Source organism: Sebastes fasciatus, chromosome 20 (assembly GCF_043250625.1).
Source record: "Sebastes fasciatus isolate fSebFas1 chromosome 20, fSebFas1.pri, whole genome shotgun sequence".
In the NCBI taxonomy this organism is placed as follows: Eukaryota; Metazoa; Chordata; class Actinopteri; order Perciformes; family Sebastidae; genus Sebastes; species Sebastes fasciatus.
The window spans coordinates 9,535,845-9,552,078 of NC_133814.1; the positions used below are offsets into that span (position 1 = coordinate 9,535,845).

Consider the following 16,234-nt stretch of genomic DNA (forward strand, 5'->3'; position numbering starts at 1 on the left):
ACCGGAGGTTGAGACACACCGGAGGTTGTTTTCATCATGAGAGGTTGGCTCTCATGACATGTGGCATTTTGTGTGCATGCGTATTTTGTGGTTGTCGCTGACGGTGTGTGTGTATATGGGAACCAACAGTGTTTGGCACCTCAGGCGGACAGCGGGTGCTGGATGGTACCAGATAAAGCTACCGAACAATGATGTGTCATCTTTAAATAGGCAGGGGCAGCACTGTCACATTGATTATAGTTTCATCGTTTAAAAAGCATGAAATAATTCCATGTTAATAACAGGGTTGCCCAACATTTTTCCCTATGAGGGTCAAAACTGGAACTTAATGGTGGGCCATGGACCAAAAGCATACACCTATTGTATTGTATTGTATTGTATTGTATTGTTAAGATGCAAAATGGTACTAGGGTCCCAAGTATGGCTGTCGCTTGGCTCAACAGCGCAATATGCGTTTTTTTTTTTTGCAAATTACTTTATTTATCCGTTTTAGTGCTATATAAAGAAGCTTTATTGTTAGGCTATTATTAGGTATATTGTTGCTTTTCAAATGTCAAAGATGACAGTTTTAAAACAAATGAAATACTTGTTTATTGTTAATTGCAGAACACAGAAGAGCAATGAGGCGCAGCGCTTAAGTTGCGTCTGGTTGCTATGATACGGAATATCAAAATGTCGACAAGGTAGAGTATTTGCTCTGGATGAAGAGAAGGTTGTAGCACGTAGGGAGAGAGGACGGACCCGCTGGTCTATATGTGTATTTCTTTGTACTCTGTTGTTGTTGTTGTCCAGAACTTGTAGCTACATGTAGGATGTGACAGATGGTCATTGTGGAGTTTTACCCAAAGTTGAACATTTTTCAACTCTTGACGACCAGAAAAAAACGCCATACGTGCAGCGCTCAACTCAGAATTGACACTCCGCACCTTGTCATGCTGCTGCTGTTTGTAGCAAAGTTTAAAAATGCGGCGCTTCCTTTGCAAAGAATTCAGAAAAGACAAAAAAATGTGAACATGGCAGTTGTGGCGGTTGCTTGACCATCCCCGGCGGTTGGCTTGTCAGTATTGCAATATTAAGATTATTATGACGGCCCTACTCCCAAGTTCCCCAAGTTGAATATTCTTTTAGCTTTTACATAGTTAATCCCTCAAAACCCACTCATTTCCAGTGATTCCCAATTTATGGAATTCCAAAGACTGTTTAGGGACCCCAGTATGCAGAAATATTCAAATACACAATTTTTAGAATAGGCGAAAATAACACATTTATACCGCATTAAAAAAACTGCATGTTTTTGCCCCAAATTACTTGTGATTATCATAAAGTGTGCGTGTTTGTGAAGGGGAGACTCATGGGTACCCATAGAACCCATTTTCATTCACATATCTTGAGGTCAGAGGTCAAGGAACCCCTGTAAAAATGGCCATGCCAGTTTTTCCTCGCCAAATATTTAGCCAAAATTTGGAGCGTTATTTAACCTCCTTCCCGACAAGCTAGCATGACATGGTTGTTACAAATGAATTACTTAGGTTTTCTTGTTTCATATGATACCAGTGTCTTCACTCTAGCTTGAAAACAGCCTGCTACAGCCTCCGATGGACAGTAAAGTCGGTCGGGATCGCCAGCAATCCCGCAGGTCTTTTAATAAAAACAAAAATCGCTTGAAAAGAAGAGGCACAACATTTGCTTTGCAGAACAATATAGCTCTCTTTATTTATTAAAACAGGATGTTTTGGCTATGGCCCTTCATCGGAGGTACACACATTTTTTTGAAATAACTTTGGGCTCTGCTGCTTTGGGGCGCAGCTGGAATACTCATAATTTCCTCGCTGCAGTGTACCAGCAGTAAATTAGAACTGTAGAGAGTGTAATGCAGAAAACAGACATTTGTATGTGCATTCAGTAGTTGCTTTGCTCTTTTTGTATGCACAAGTAAGGTCAAGCCCTCATGCACTCGTATACATGCCCTTCTGAACGAGTGATCTTGGATTAGGGCAAAACCATCTTTGTCCATTCAGATTTTGTCTGCTTGTGCATCTGCATCTGCAAAAAGTTTTGAAGTGCAGAGGCCCTCGCCGCTGCCCCCTGGGTTCCTGTGATTGTGCAAAGGCGGAACACTGTGTCCAGCGAGCAGCCGCTCTGAGGAAGTCTCTCCTTCGTCTTCTACAAACAGGAAACTGCCTCCCAGAGACATGCTTTCTAGAGAACAGGAGAGAGAAATTTGTGGAGATTGATGTGGAGAGAGAGAGAGGGAGTGAAAAACAGCATGTGACTCATACCAGGGAACATGACGAGGATTTTTATATATCCATTGTGGAAGCTTATTTGTTTGCTATCTTTGAGCTCTCTGGACATACCCATGCATGTTTGCTGCAGGTTGACGTGGTCAGATAGTGACACATTTTAAAGGAGATAACATATGAACAGGGTGTCGTAGGCTATGACCACAATCTGCATAAAAGATAAACTAACAATGATGCTCCACAGACCCAGAATGAGGTCAATATTCTGCACTGTACATGTGATGTTTAAGTTTGCATTTCCTCTGTTTTGCTTGTGATGATGACATCACCCCCCCGACTGTCAGGAAAACAGCCTTAGATAAGTTTTTCAGTGGCTGAGGAAGGAGTTTGATTATCACCAGATAATCACAAGGCGTGTGTGGACAGAGCGGTGGTTCAAAGGTAAAAGACACAGTCAGGTGAAGGAGGTGGTCTTAATTATGTCAGACCTGAGACATACACAGGTGAACCAACAAAAACACATATCAGAGCTGTTAGAAATTGGCCTTCAAGCTTGGTTCATTATCTCAGTCTACTCGAGGGATTTTAGTTAAGTCACTCTGGTTTGATCAGAAACCTTTAAAAACATTTCTGGGTGACATTTGTCACATATGCAGGGAGCCGTATAAAATACTGGAGATGCCCTGCCTCGCCTGAAATAAGGAGTGCCTGCTAACGTCAGTTGAAATGATTACATTTTCATTAGATATACAGTAGTATTACGGCTATTAAAGCAATGGTTTGATATTTTCGGAAATACACTTATTCGAATTCTGGCGGAGAGTTGGATGAGCAGATCGATACCACTCGCTTATCTGTCGGTTAAAGGTATATTTTGGGTGATTTGAAGTTGGTTTGTATGAGGTACTTATCCATAGTCAGTGTGTTACAATAGATGACGGCCGGCACGCCCCCAGTTTGGAGAAGACTAACCGATCGAGGCAGCGGTAGACCAGCAAGTCCAGTGTTGGACTGTAGATACTGTAGATAATGGCTTCAGTTCCCCGTTGGAAACATAGACTGTTTAGCTGAAAATATTCTGAATATACATTTGAACTGATATTGACTTCTTAAGTGGGCCTTTCTTTTAGGTGGCTAAAATACGTTTTGCTGCCGGCCCCGTCCACAGCAGTACATTGCTTTGCTTCCATGCAGTAACTCCTGTCAAACTATGGGCGTGCCGACATTAACATGCTTGTTTTGTTTTCATCCTGAGTCAGCTGAGCAGGTGACATTGATTGATCGATCGCATTATGCGCTCACAATGGAGTAAATAATCAGAGCAGCGTGTAGCAATGAGACAAACAGCCCAACCCTTAACACATCCGCTAACCAATGTGCTGGCGGAAAACCGGATATGTCACCAAATTAGTGTAATTGCTGCATCACTTTAAGTTTATCTGGGTTGCTGATGTAGTTCTTTTTACACCATATCTTAACAGCAACAATCTTCTTACTAGCAACAGTGTTGTGCAATCTAATGCGGACCTATTGTGTTTTGGAAGTCCTCGATTCACTCAAGAGGGAGTCGTGTTGAAAAGACGCTTTTCCTCCACAGGGATCTGCAAAATGTCACTGTTGAATTAACAAGGATAGGTGACTCTGGGCGTTCCCCCTGCCTCGAGGACAAAGAGGTGTGTCAGCTGGGATCCCTTTGTGGCGCTGCTAGTGATAGACAGTATGAGGCTAGGCTAAAATGTGGCACGACAATGGCGATAATGAGGGTGTTACTTATTTTAATCATGATAATCACAATCATTTGTCTGTTACTTAAGGGATAATGTACAGCAAGCTGGTCATTATATCGAAATAAACCCATTGGGGTCCACAGAGTCCTGCATCGCACTGAAGGGGTTTATTTCACCTTCAATGCAATCTACTTACATAAGAAATCAATAATTTGACACAAAATTGTTCTTCCAGAGTCCGAGAAAAGAAATCTGTCCATAGCAGCAGTCTGCTATAAAGAAATAACAGAATGTAGAATTTTTTTTAATTACACATTTATTAATTGTTACAACATTGTGCCACGAAGGAAGCACCCTGCTTAGCCTCGTTTTACCTTCAGTTTTTACCACCATGTTTGGCTCATTCTGCTCAGGTCTAATGTCAGCGTAACAGCTCCCATAATAAGCCACATTACGGAGGTTGTATGAGCTGACTCACTCAATTATTCTCCCAGTTCCTTTCATCCCGGTCCAGTGTCCATTACCTTGTGCCTTAAGCTGCCAACTGTTGCGGCCGACCCTCCCTGCTCCTCAGCCCGCTGATTGTGTCGAGTGGCCGCTAACAGCCGCTCTATTGTGCTTACGACTGCAGTATTCACTTACTCCCCTTTCCACTTTAATAGTTGATCGCCATGGTTACCATTCTGATGTAGTGGCCACGGCTCTGCAGCGATGATCTCGGGGTTGTTAAGAAGTCACATGCAGCGCACGGTGACACACTTTCTCTTTTTAAAGGCTGCAGCCTCTGCGAGGCACGGTGGGGTCAGCTCTTTTGGCTCGAGGTCAGCTGATGCCGGCAAAACAATTGTTGTTTTGTTTGTTGTTGCTTGTCATCCCGGCCTATTGCCTCTGTGACACAGCGCTTTTTTTGGGGGGTTGGTTCACACAAAGTGTTGCTTTTATTATGCTATAAGTGTCTTCACGTGTTCTGATCATTCAGTTATTCATATTTTACTGTCATGTTGGGGCAATATGTCATGGAGACACCCTCACCAGGTTTTCTTGCTCACCTTAAAGGGATAGTTTGGGTGTTTTGATGTGGGGTTGGATGAGGTAATTATAGTCAGTGTATCACCTACAGTAGATGACGGTCGACACGCCCCCAGTTTGGAAAAGCAGACAGGAGTTATCGCACGGAACCAAAGCAATGTACTGCTTCGGAAGGGGCTGGCAGCAAAACATATTTTAGCCACCTAAACGAAAGGCCCACCTAAAGAAATCAATATCAGTTTAAGTGTACACTATATTTAGAATATTTTCACCGGGTTACCTTGCCGTGAGACAGCTATACAGTCTATGTTTCTGATGGGGAACTGAAGCCGTTATCTTTGCTCTCGCCAAAGCAACCAGACTCCATTGGGAAAAAAACAGTAATTTTAGCTTGCAGAATATTGGAGTTGCTGGTCTACCGCTGCCTCGATGGGTAACTTTGTTTATGTTATTATGTGACTTTGGTTAGTTCAGACTCACCCAAGTCACTAGTGCAAACAAACTAACCGATCGAGGCAGCGGTAGACCAGCAACCCCTGTGTTCTGCAAGGTAAAATTACAGTCTTTTCAATGGAGTCTGGTGGCTTTGGCGAGGGCATAGATGGGTCCCGTCGGAAATGGCTTTCTGATGGTAAGGTAAAGTGGTGAACATATTCTAAACATAGCGTACACTTAATCTTTTTTAAGGTGGCTAAAATACATTTTGCTGCTGGCTCTGTCCACAGCAGTACATTGCTTTGCTTCCACACGGTAACTCCTGTCTGTTTCTCCAAGCCGGGGGCGGGCTGACCGTCGTCCACTGTAGGTAATACACTGAGCTCAATTAATAGTGAAAAGCCAGTTATGGTAGCTCCATTTTTCCCAGTAAATTCCTTGTTGCATTTATCCCGTAGTCTGCCAAAATCCCCCTAGACATAAGGTTAGATGGAACCTAGATAAAGTCAAGTTCTTTATGTGCATATTAACATACTGAGTGACCAGTTTGCAAAGGCGGTGTCTGATCCATTGATGTGCATTCATGACAGGATAAGTCTGCTTGATGAATACACTGGTTTTTAAGATTAGGCCGCCTTGACAGGACCACATAAAGAGCTCTCCATCATGTAGACTACACCAGAACATGGATTCCATATTGTGGCTTTATAATCACACTCTATGTGCATGCATTGTAATGTGTGCGTGTGGCTTGGCTATCGCTCTCCTCCAGAGAGAAAATCTTTCCATTCATCCCCAGCCTCTAGATTATTCTGGTTTGGCACTTTTAGGAGTCTTTAGGAGCCCCCCACCCCCCCACCCCCCCACCCCTAAAATCTCTGTATTTGTATTTCTTTCCTCCGAACCCCCAAAACTATCATCCCTTCCTTCTCTGTCAGTCTCGCTCAGTTTCTCCCTGCTCCCTGCCTCTGTGTTGTAATTGAAAGCAGCTGTGACGAGGTTACTATAGTTCATAGAGAGCCCTTTTTTGGAGGAGGGCCCGTGCAGGCTGCGTTTAGAGCTCCAGTTACCCAAAATGCAGGCTAGTCACCGTCTACACGTCACTTTAGTCAGATGGCTGAACTTGCACTTGGAAAAGTTTGCACATTAGTTCGATACAACAATACCTGCACAGTGTTCATTGTGCTTAACAGTAAAGTTACTGTATAATAGAGTCACGTGAGAGAAAGTGTTTTTACCGGAGGTCTGTTCATTAGCTCTATTTCTTATAGGTAGTATTATGCGATTCACATTAGATCAGTTACGCTTACTGCTATACTGAGAATAATGTTTATGAGGTTACATCTATAAATGCTGCAGTAGTTTTATATTAGCACTAAATCATATAAGAGACTACTAGGAATTAGCTCTTTATGTGCAGAATCTAAACAGACTTGAAGCTTATCTTTTCCCTAATATTCTGCTTTAAATGCTCATAAATGTTATGATATTGTACATCGTTCCTTTGCACTGTTTGATTTTTTTTCTGTTATTTTATTGTTGTTGTTTTTTTTTCTTATATACAAATGAATTAGGGCCGTCAAAGTTAACGTTATAATGATGCGTTAACGCAAATAAAGCTAGAGTGAAGTTACAGAGTGACGTTACAGATATCATATGAAATTACAAAACCTAAGGAATCCATTTTTATCATACTAGCTTGTCGTGAAGGAGGCTAAATAACGCTCCAAACTTAACAAAAACTTGTATGGCCATTTTCAAAGGGGTCCCTTGACCTCTGACCTCAAGATATGTGGATGAAAATGGGTTCTATGGGTACCCACGAGTCTCTCCTTTACTTTATGATAATCACATGCAGTTTTGGGGCAAGTCATAGTCAAGTCAGCACACTGACACACTGACAGCTGTTGTTGCCTGTTGGGCTGCAGTTTTTATGCTAAATGCAGTACCTGTGAGGGTTTCTGGACAATATTTGTCATTGTTTTGTGTTGTTATTTGATTTCCAATCATAAATATATACATACATTTGTATAAATTTGCATATTTGCCCACTCCCATGTTGATAAGAGTATTAAATACTTGACAAATCTGCTTTTAAGATACATTTTGAACAGTTAAAAATGTGCGATTAATCGTGATTAACTATGAACAACCATGCGATTAATCACGATTACATATTCTAATTGATTGATAGCCCTAAAATGAATATCATTATTACATGGAACACTTGACTAACTCTCCTCTCCGGGTAATTACAAAAAAACAAATGTATTAATTTCTTGTTTCTTACACTGAAAAGTCGTGTTTGGGAAATTGTTCTGATAAGCCATCTTTAAATCTGTGTTTTGCTATATAATTCAAAAGTTTAGTCATGATGAAATTAGTAGGGATGAACCGTGATTCGCCGTCGGCTAAGCTGAGCCTGAGTTAAAGTTTCAGAATTGGTATATCAATAGAGTAAAAGTTGGATCGGTGCATCAATTCACTGATAAACAGGCCGATAAAAAAGGTTGATTGATGCACTAGATGGATGTATTTGCTTCATAATATAACATCTGTACCTGCAAATAATAAGTATACCGTTTGCAACTATACTGCATCTAGACATTGCTTTTTTGCTAAATGAGTCTGTTCCACCGTAAACTATAGCATTCAGATTGTCTCCACTGCATTGTTGCCCCCCAGTAGCCACAGAAGCCATCAGCAACTTGTGTGAAGGTGTTGATAAGCAGTATGAGCTGAGACGCTGTTTCCCAGGCTTCTCCCTTTAAGTGAATAATCTGTCTGACCTCTTCATGTCCAACTATTAGTTTACTATTAATAGGCTCAGGCAGTGCACGCCACTGTGAGCCTTGCTATCTGCGGCTTAAAGAAATCAAGACATGTTGAGCAGCAGAAACATGCCTTCCGTGTGATATAGTTTAACAGAGTCTTCGTAATGTTTTATCAGATATAATTCAAGCTTCAAGTCACAGTTCATGACTTTTGGGGGAAATAGCATGGTGATGAGGCATTCAGCTGCAGCAGTGTAGTCATGGGAGACATGTTTTGCCTCCAGCCTGTCACTTGGCTGGTTGAGCCAGATATTTTCTCACAGTGACTACACACTCACATTGTGTGTTGAAGTACATCTACTTATCTGCTCTGGTTGTCTGTCAACGCTAATCTGTGTGCTCTCTGTTGTCTTTTCTCTCCCACAGAGCGGAGAAAACAGAAGTCCTCAGCGATGACCTCTTACAGGTAAATCATTAATCTGACTGGAGAGCTCCGACCAGCTCTCGACACTGGAATGGCTGCATCTGTTAGCTAGTGGCTGCAGTATTGCAAAGTGCAAAGTATTTCTATGAAATTAAAGAGGACCTATTATGCTCATATTCAAGTTCATACTTGTATTTTGGGTTTTCTACTAGAATATGTTTACATGCTTTAATGTTCAAAAAACACTTTATTTTTCCTCATATCGGCTGTTGCTGCAGCACCTCTTTTCACCCTCTGTCTGAATCACTCCGTTTTAGCTCCTCCCCCCTCCCGAAAAAGCCCAGTTTGCTCTGATTGGTCAGCTGGCCCACTCTGTTGCGATTAATCAAACAAACGAAACTCTTCAGACTCCGCTCAAGCTCCACTCTAACTAGCTTTGTTTCAGGGCGTGCCAAACTAGCTGCTAGGCAGGTAATTAAGCAAATGTGTTACTTGGTGACATCACCACATTACGGAAGAAAAGGCAGGACTTTGAGCAAGGCGTTTTAGGCAGTTCACGGAGCAGTGTTTCTGTGGGGGAGAGTAACTCCCTTTGGTGTTGACTTTAGGCTTTGTAACATTGCAGACCTTTTACGCGCACAAAAAATTATATAACACACTAGAGGAAAGGGAGAAAGCACAAAAGCCTAATAGGTCCTTTTTTAAATAACTGGAAAAGGTCAACTGTTTACAAGCCTCAGCATGCTCTGTTTATCTCCATGCCTGTGTTTTTACTGCGTGTAGTTTTTTTTTGTTTTCAACACCTGTTGAGTTTTCGTCTTTCCCAGGGAGCTCTGCTACACCTGTGCATGCATTGACTTATCTTACTGTTACAATATGACAGGCCAATAATGGATGCAGATTGCAGAACAAACAAAGTATTTGCAACCGAATATGCAACAATTAAAATTAGGTTTCTTTGACAGGAAAGAGTCTGATTGAAGCTTGACGAGCAGCTGGACCATGTGCTGACCGAGCCTTACCAAAAGTATGCACGTTTTCATGCCAACCTAACAGCAGCTGATACCACTTATTAGATCCTCCTCTCTGGTTGAGTACTCCTAATCAGTGGGTGTAGCGTTTGGTTGATATTAAGCCCTTCGGTTAGTGACAATAAGGGCTCAAAAAGCTGCAAAGAAGTCAGTGAAGCTGTGGATATATCTATATAAGCTACATATATCTATTTAGCTCTATGTCCGCGTGTGAAAGCTACCGGTGCAGGGATTTACCCCGGGGAAAATCTGCCCCTCTGAGGCAGACAGCAGGTGGCGGCTGGAACAGAATATTGGCCGCTCAGCAAAGACATTGCAGGAATGAAGATCATCTTTTGTGTTTGAACGGGAGGTGTCATAGATGTTAAAACAAACCCAGCTGGCTTTGCGTTGCTGTTTGAGAAGCAGCCAAGGCCCCAAGGCCGCAATGTCTGACATCCTTTGTTGTTATTGTTCTTCTCCCCCACCCTCTTTTGTAGACGGTGCATAAACAAACAGCTCTGACAGAACTTTCACTCTCTCAGGTGGTGTGAATAATATGCCTTATATGGGCACAAATGTGTTTGAGTGACAGCATCAGAGTTAGTTAGCATGAGTGGCTGTAATGCAAGTGGACAAGCGAACAGCGGTGACTAACCGCCCTAGGGTGCTTTCCATCGAGGAGAGGACGTCATATTATGACTGACTTGACTTTCACGGTTCCTCAAAGACAAAGTTGTTCTGCCTCTGTCTGGAAATCAGCTTTTTGAGACTCTGTGGGCTCCGTCTCTCACATCATAGGAACATTGCTGTCTGATATAGGAAAAAGGGAGGATGGAGAGATAGAAATCACTCAACCTCTTAATTCTTGAGATGGCTGTGTTGCTCCTCAAACAAAACACTGTTTATCTCCAGGAAATAAACCCATCCTGGAACATTTGTGAAGTGTTTATGAGCTATTTTGGGACTTTTAGTTTAAATTTGGTGCACTCAGTTTTGCTCAGCCTCCCCCCCCTTCTTTTCCTACTTCTTCTACTACACTCCACAACAAAATATACCTGGTTTTACCAGAATTTTCACAGTGTAATCTTCCTTTAATCACTTCCGTCTACAAAGTCTTGTGAAGAAATGAAAGTGAGCATAAAAAGTGACCATTAGAAGCACCATCTGAGATTCACTTTAGGTGTTTTTGGACCAGCTCTGGGGACTTCCTGAGAGGAACTACCCACTGGGGAGCTCACCCCGAGAACTACATACATACCGTTTTCTGTTTGCGTTCACCCCGCCAATAGGAACGCTGAACTGACTTAAGCCGGCTCTCACACGTTCTTTGGCTCAGTGGGTGTGCTTTATGCTACCGGGTTAGCGTTGGTGCTACTGGTTTAGCTCTCTGAGCAGTGGTTATCACTTATTCTTTGGCTCAGTGGGTGTGTGCTCATGAACGAGTTAACTTCTGGACCATTGTCCGTCCATTTGTCCGTGTCTTCTTCCATTTATTTTGTTACGAGATGTCGTCTGTGTTTTGCGTTGTCTGTTGTTTACACGGCCAACGAGTTTTTAAAAATGCTGGTGCATTGGCTCAAGTGTTCGACCAATCACCGTACACTTACATCACTCACGGTTTCTCTTGTGCTGGGACAGTACCTACCTAAAACAGCGTTCTAAAAGGTCCCTCAAAACTTGTTTCTAAGAACTACGATCGTTCCTAGTTCTTGCGGTGTGGACACAATAAAAAGGGGGCTTCTTAGAACTAATTTCCTAAAAACTATGAAAAAGTACCTGTGATCTGAAAACACCTTTGTCCCTTCATTTGATCCCATTCACATCTCAGGTGCAAATCCTTATTCGTAGCCCCTGCATCTCAAGACCTTTTTTGTAAATGGTCCTCCAGGGTGCCAAAGAGCCACCAAGCAATCTTGTACCAGCTGTCATTCCTTAACATAGCAGCTCATCCACACACAGAAATGCTCTAGAAATACCAGAGTGCCTGCTTCTGCACACACCCTTGTAGTTGGGTGTAGCATTTTATAAGGTAGCATTAGCAACCAGCTGTTGTTAACACTTCTGTCATACAAACCCAAATGCAAACAAAGAGTATGTTGTCTTTTTGCCCCTGCGTAATTCCACCCTTAATGCGTCACGTTGTGTTATTTTTGCTCATTCTGTACTAGTCCAGACATGTTAACATCCTCTCTTAGGAACCAATAAACAAACACAGGCACATAGACAGACACCCTCTCTGTCTGTCTGCCTTCTCCCGGTCTATCCTAGTTAGCAATGGGATTCCCTGCTCGGTGACGCATCGTGGGGATTGACCAAGTGTTGACCTCATCACATAGCGGGGAGGAAAAAACACACCCTGCCGCCTGCTGTGTGGACTTCATGACTCCTCCGCATTTTTTCCCTGTACGGTGTTGTTGTGCGTCTAACCCCCATTAAATTACAATGAGAGGAAGAAGAATACTCCCAGCGCCAAGTAACCCAAACATTTCCAATACACCCACACGGGAACTTGGTCCCTCTTTAGAGCACAGGGAGGGGAATCCCCTGCTTGTTTTGTGCCAGGTACTAACTAGGCTCAGTCTACGAAGTGTTCCCATGCCTATAGCTTATTGAAGTGTGTGTGTGTGTGTGTAGTGCATGTGTTTGTATTTGAGCCAGCTGTTTTTGGGAATGCCGGGGGCCACCATGGGTCGGGAATGACGTAAGAGCGCGAGAACAGAGGGAGGGGAAAAGGCAGCGGCGTACAGAGGCCCATATCTGCTGTGGAATTCCTTGCGATTCTGTTTTTGGAACACAATTGTCTGGTATTCGGTTGATCCTCCCCGTGCATTTCTGCTCGTTTTGCCCTCTCAGACCTCAGTGTTCCCGTTTATATTTGGAATGTTGTTTGTCCAAACTCTTGAGTACATGTTTGTTGTCCCTTTTGAGACACTTTTAGACTCCTAATTTGTCTTTTTTTGTTTAAAAAAAAAGAAAAAAGGAAGACACGCCTGTTCTGTTTGGAGCCGGTGCATGCAACCTGCTTTCTCACAAGCGCTGCCAACTTAAACCACATTTTGCATAGTCAGACTTTTAAGTAGACTCGAACAGTAACAGTGCAATCATCAGTTCTATTCATGGGGGTGGTGACAGCCAGCCTAATGTTGACACTGACTGTCCCATTCAAGCACCTGGCAAGACAAGGACAGTGAATAGTCATCCTGCAGAGCTTCAGTTGGCCTCTGTCCTTAAAGCCAGAATAGCTGTTGACTCCCATCAATGACAGTATTATATCTCATCAGGCTAAAAGCACAGAGTGGATCTGTGTAGCTAGGCTAGCAGACAGGAGAAAGCCTGTGTAATCAAAAAAAGGCCTTTTCTTTTTTTCTTTTTTTTTAAAGCCAAAGAGCCCCTCGCTCTCGGTCACAGCCCAGTGGCCGTTGCTATGGAGACACTTCCGATGAGTCATGTGTTTCAAAGACAACATTCCAGCGTCCCGCGGGGACAAGCCTTATCAATCATGCATGAACTTTGACCCCACGACTCCCTTCGAAGCAGCTACAAATCAAACGGCTGCGTGGAACTGGACCTCGTCAGACATCAACACCGCAGACACACTGTTGTGATGGTTTATAGAGACACGTCGTGGTGATAAAGTGTGTGTTTTTGTGTACTTGTGCTGGAACAAACACGGCAGGATGTAGTCCAAACCAAGTACTTAGGGTTATCAAAATAAAGCTTGGGTTGTGTTTTTAAAAAAAAGTTAAATATCTACAACAAAATGCTGAACTTTTAACGACATGAACGTGTCGTATATGTAACACGCAGCTTATAAATCTGTACTTGCATGTCTTTTGTCTTCTGCACAGATTGAGCGGCGCATGGAGTTGGTGCGCGTGGTGTCCCACAACACACACAAGAGGATGGTGTCCTGTCTACAGGGACACATCGGTGCAGAAGCAGAGAAGAGACATGTAAGACATTGAGCGTGTTGCAATAAAAACCTTTTGTCAAAGCTGTCAGTTTACCTTTTTAAAGGGGATAGTTCAGGTGTTTTGAAGTGGGGTCATATGTATTGCCTACAGTAGATTACGGCCTACAAGTCTACAAGCTACCTCATACAACCCCACTTCCAGACACCCAAACTATCCCTTTTAATAAATAAACTAACCGTATCAATCAATTGTTCCAGGATGTGTAGTAACTTCATTTTTTGATATCACCTCCCACACAATTTTTTTGAGATGTTTTTCATTGAAAGTGTCCACAGTAGGCCTTACAGTCCATGATTTGTCTTTTGTGTTTTCTACCCCCCCCACACCACCCAAAAAACGCAACACAGTCCGTACCACGCCTCTATACAGGAAATGGTCAGGTAAAAAAAACCCGTGATTACTTGTTCCACCTCTCTGGTTCTCAGCACCGCTCTCGCTCCATTTCCCATTCAGACATCTGTCATTTTCACAATGCATGACACTTTTGCCTTTGGGGAATCTCTGGTGAAAAACAGGATGTTGCACTCTCATAAATGTTTTGCACAGATGTAGAAACGAGCTCCAGTGTTGTCGTTTTTTGATAGATGTCTCACTTCCGTAGTTTTGCGTCTTCAATCCCATTTAACACCTTGTATTTTCCTCCTTTGCTCAGAAAGCTCTCTTCCTCTTCCTGACTTGTGAATTTACCCTTCAATGGAAAAGTCCTTGATGAATTTTCCATTGGTTTGAACATCAAATACCGAAGCTATAGAAATGGGTATTTCTTGTGAATATTTTGAAGTAGTTTATGGCTCGATATTAGTCTAATCATTGTCTTCTCTTCTACACAGAAAAAACTCCCTCTGACTGCACTGTCCCAGGCGATGGTGGAAGGAGGAAACCAGTTGGGAGAAGACTCCTTGATAGGGTGAGTTTGTGATTGAATGACAGGCCGGATAGCCAATTGCACCTCCTTGGCAACTGTCACTAACGGAGCAGATGCACCCCAGAGAGCGTGAAATATGAGGCCAATGCATCCAGGGCAAGCAATCTGCCCGGTTTTTCTGTTGATGGGACTTTTCAGTAGTTCCCCTTATATGATGAGAGACGTGACCGAGAGAAACACGTAAAACAGGAGCAGACGGTTTGCAGTTGAGGATGTAGAAAGTGAATGTCTCCAGCAACCATGTGTCTGTCTGGAAGTAATGAGGAAAGGAAAGCACGTCTGCTGGTAAATGCGATGCATCCGTGTCCACCGTCAGCTTAGATTGTGTTGTTCTATTTGTATTTCAAGGCATAGGGGTTTCATTGCTGGAAAAACACTAGTGGCCCAAAACCCCGATTCATGATGAGATAAGCTGTCACTAGGCCGCTACGCTCCAGGCTTTGGGCAGCTGGAAATGATGACATCACAGTAACCCGGTTTTGCTTACAGTTATTGACTGGGAACAGAGGAAAAGCTGGAACAGATTGTCATCCTTCTGTGTGATGAAACTGGATATCACATCCTCACCTTATGATGTGATAATGAGGCATAAATGACTAGGTTGTGATTTTTAACACCGTTCTCTCTCTTTTGTTGCTGATACGTGTGTGTGTGTTAACAGGAAGATGATGGAAGTGTGCGGCGAAGCAGAGAATCGCCTTGCGTCAGAGTTGATGCAACATGAGCTGCAGATGGAGAAGGACGTTCTGGATCCCCTCAGCCAGCTAGCAGAGGTGAGAGACCGCACACCTTCTGGACAGAACGGCAACTAAACATCAATTATTTCATGGCTCTTGGCTTGTTTTTCAAGTACAGTCACACCCATACTATTTGCTTTCTTTGGTCTATTCATAGTGGAATAGATTATTTAATAGCATTTTTGTATTAGTCACGTAGACTCACTTTGGCCTCTTGTGGTAATGTGATCTTGTGAGGTGGGAGAAGGAGAAGTCAAAACAAAACTGATTCCAATCTTGGTAACACAAGCTAAACATGGGGACTTTTGTCTTTGTCATTACAGACCAAACTTTAGTTACTATAGTAACAAAACAGTTATAGTAATAGTAATAAAAAGTAATAGTTACTTTAGTAACTGTTGGCTATCAGACATGTGTATCTTTGTATCCATAAGCCTTGTATTTTGGGTTGTTTCTTAAACAACTGCTACAGTTGTTGCTCCTAACAAGACACCTTAATTTCATTGTCTATCGTGAGCGCCAGTTGATGTGGTGGTTCACTTTTACACTGTGATCTGTCGGCTTTAGCTTCTGTTTTTATCTTTTTAACCTGTTTTCGCTGCTGAATCAGTTTGACATTGTGATGTATCCTTCAAAGGCATATTGTAGACCCTTCTGTCTGCTTCTCTCTGAAATCAATTTTAGCTTGGGGGGGCTAAGCGAAGGGTCAATTGTCAGATCTTTGTCATTCTCACTCCAGTTAATTCAACCTGTGTGTGTTTTGGATATAATTTGTTTTAGGTGGACATTCCCAACATCCTGAAGCAGAGGAAACAGCTGGCCAAACTGGTGCTGGACTATGATTCTGCCAGAGCAAGGTTTGTCTGTCTACAGCTCTCTCTCTCTCTCATCAGGGTATAATCTGTTTGATTTTGATATTGTGTTTTCCATTTCCCAATGCTCCCTTGTCTTTC

The 16,234-nt window shown here is 42.7% G+C and overlaps 1 protein-coding gene across 4 annotated transcripts in view; it reads left to right on the forward strand.

The window, feature by feature from the left end:
* The window catches only part of arhgap17a (Rho GTPase activating protein 17a), a 36,867-nt gene that overhangs the window by 4,924 nt on the left and 15,709 nt on the right, over positions 1 to 16,234 (forward strand). For 2 of the 4 annotated variants that reach the window (XM_074620812.1, XM_074620814.1), the window contains exons 4-9: positions 8,635 to 8,674; positions 13,494 to 13,598; positions 13,967 to 13,999; positions 14,450 to 14,526; positions 15,206 to 15,317; positions 16,062 to 16,138. In XM_074620812.1, the coding sequence (XP_074476913.1) occupies positions 8,635 to 8,674; positions 13,494 to 13,598; positions 13,967 to 13,999; positions 14,450 to 14,526; positions 15,206 to 15,317; positions 16,062 to 16,138 (444 nt within the window). The remainder of the gene's footprint in view (positions 1 to 8,634; positions 8,675 to 13,493; positions 13,599 to 13,966; positions 14,000 to 14,449; positions 14,527 to 15,205; positions 15,318 to 16,061; positions 16,139 to 16,234) is intronic. The other 2 variants (XM_074620813.1, XM_074620815.1) reach the window with 1 other exon arrangement.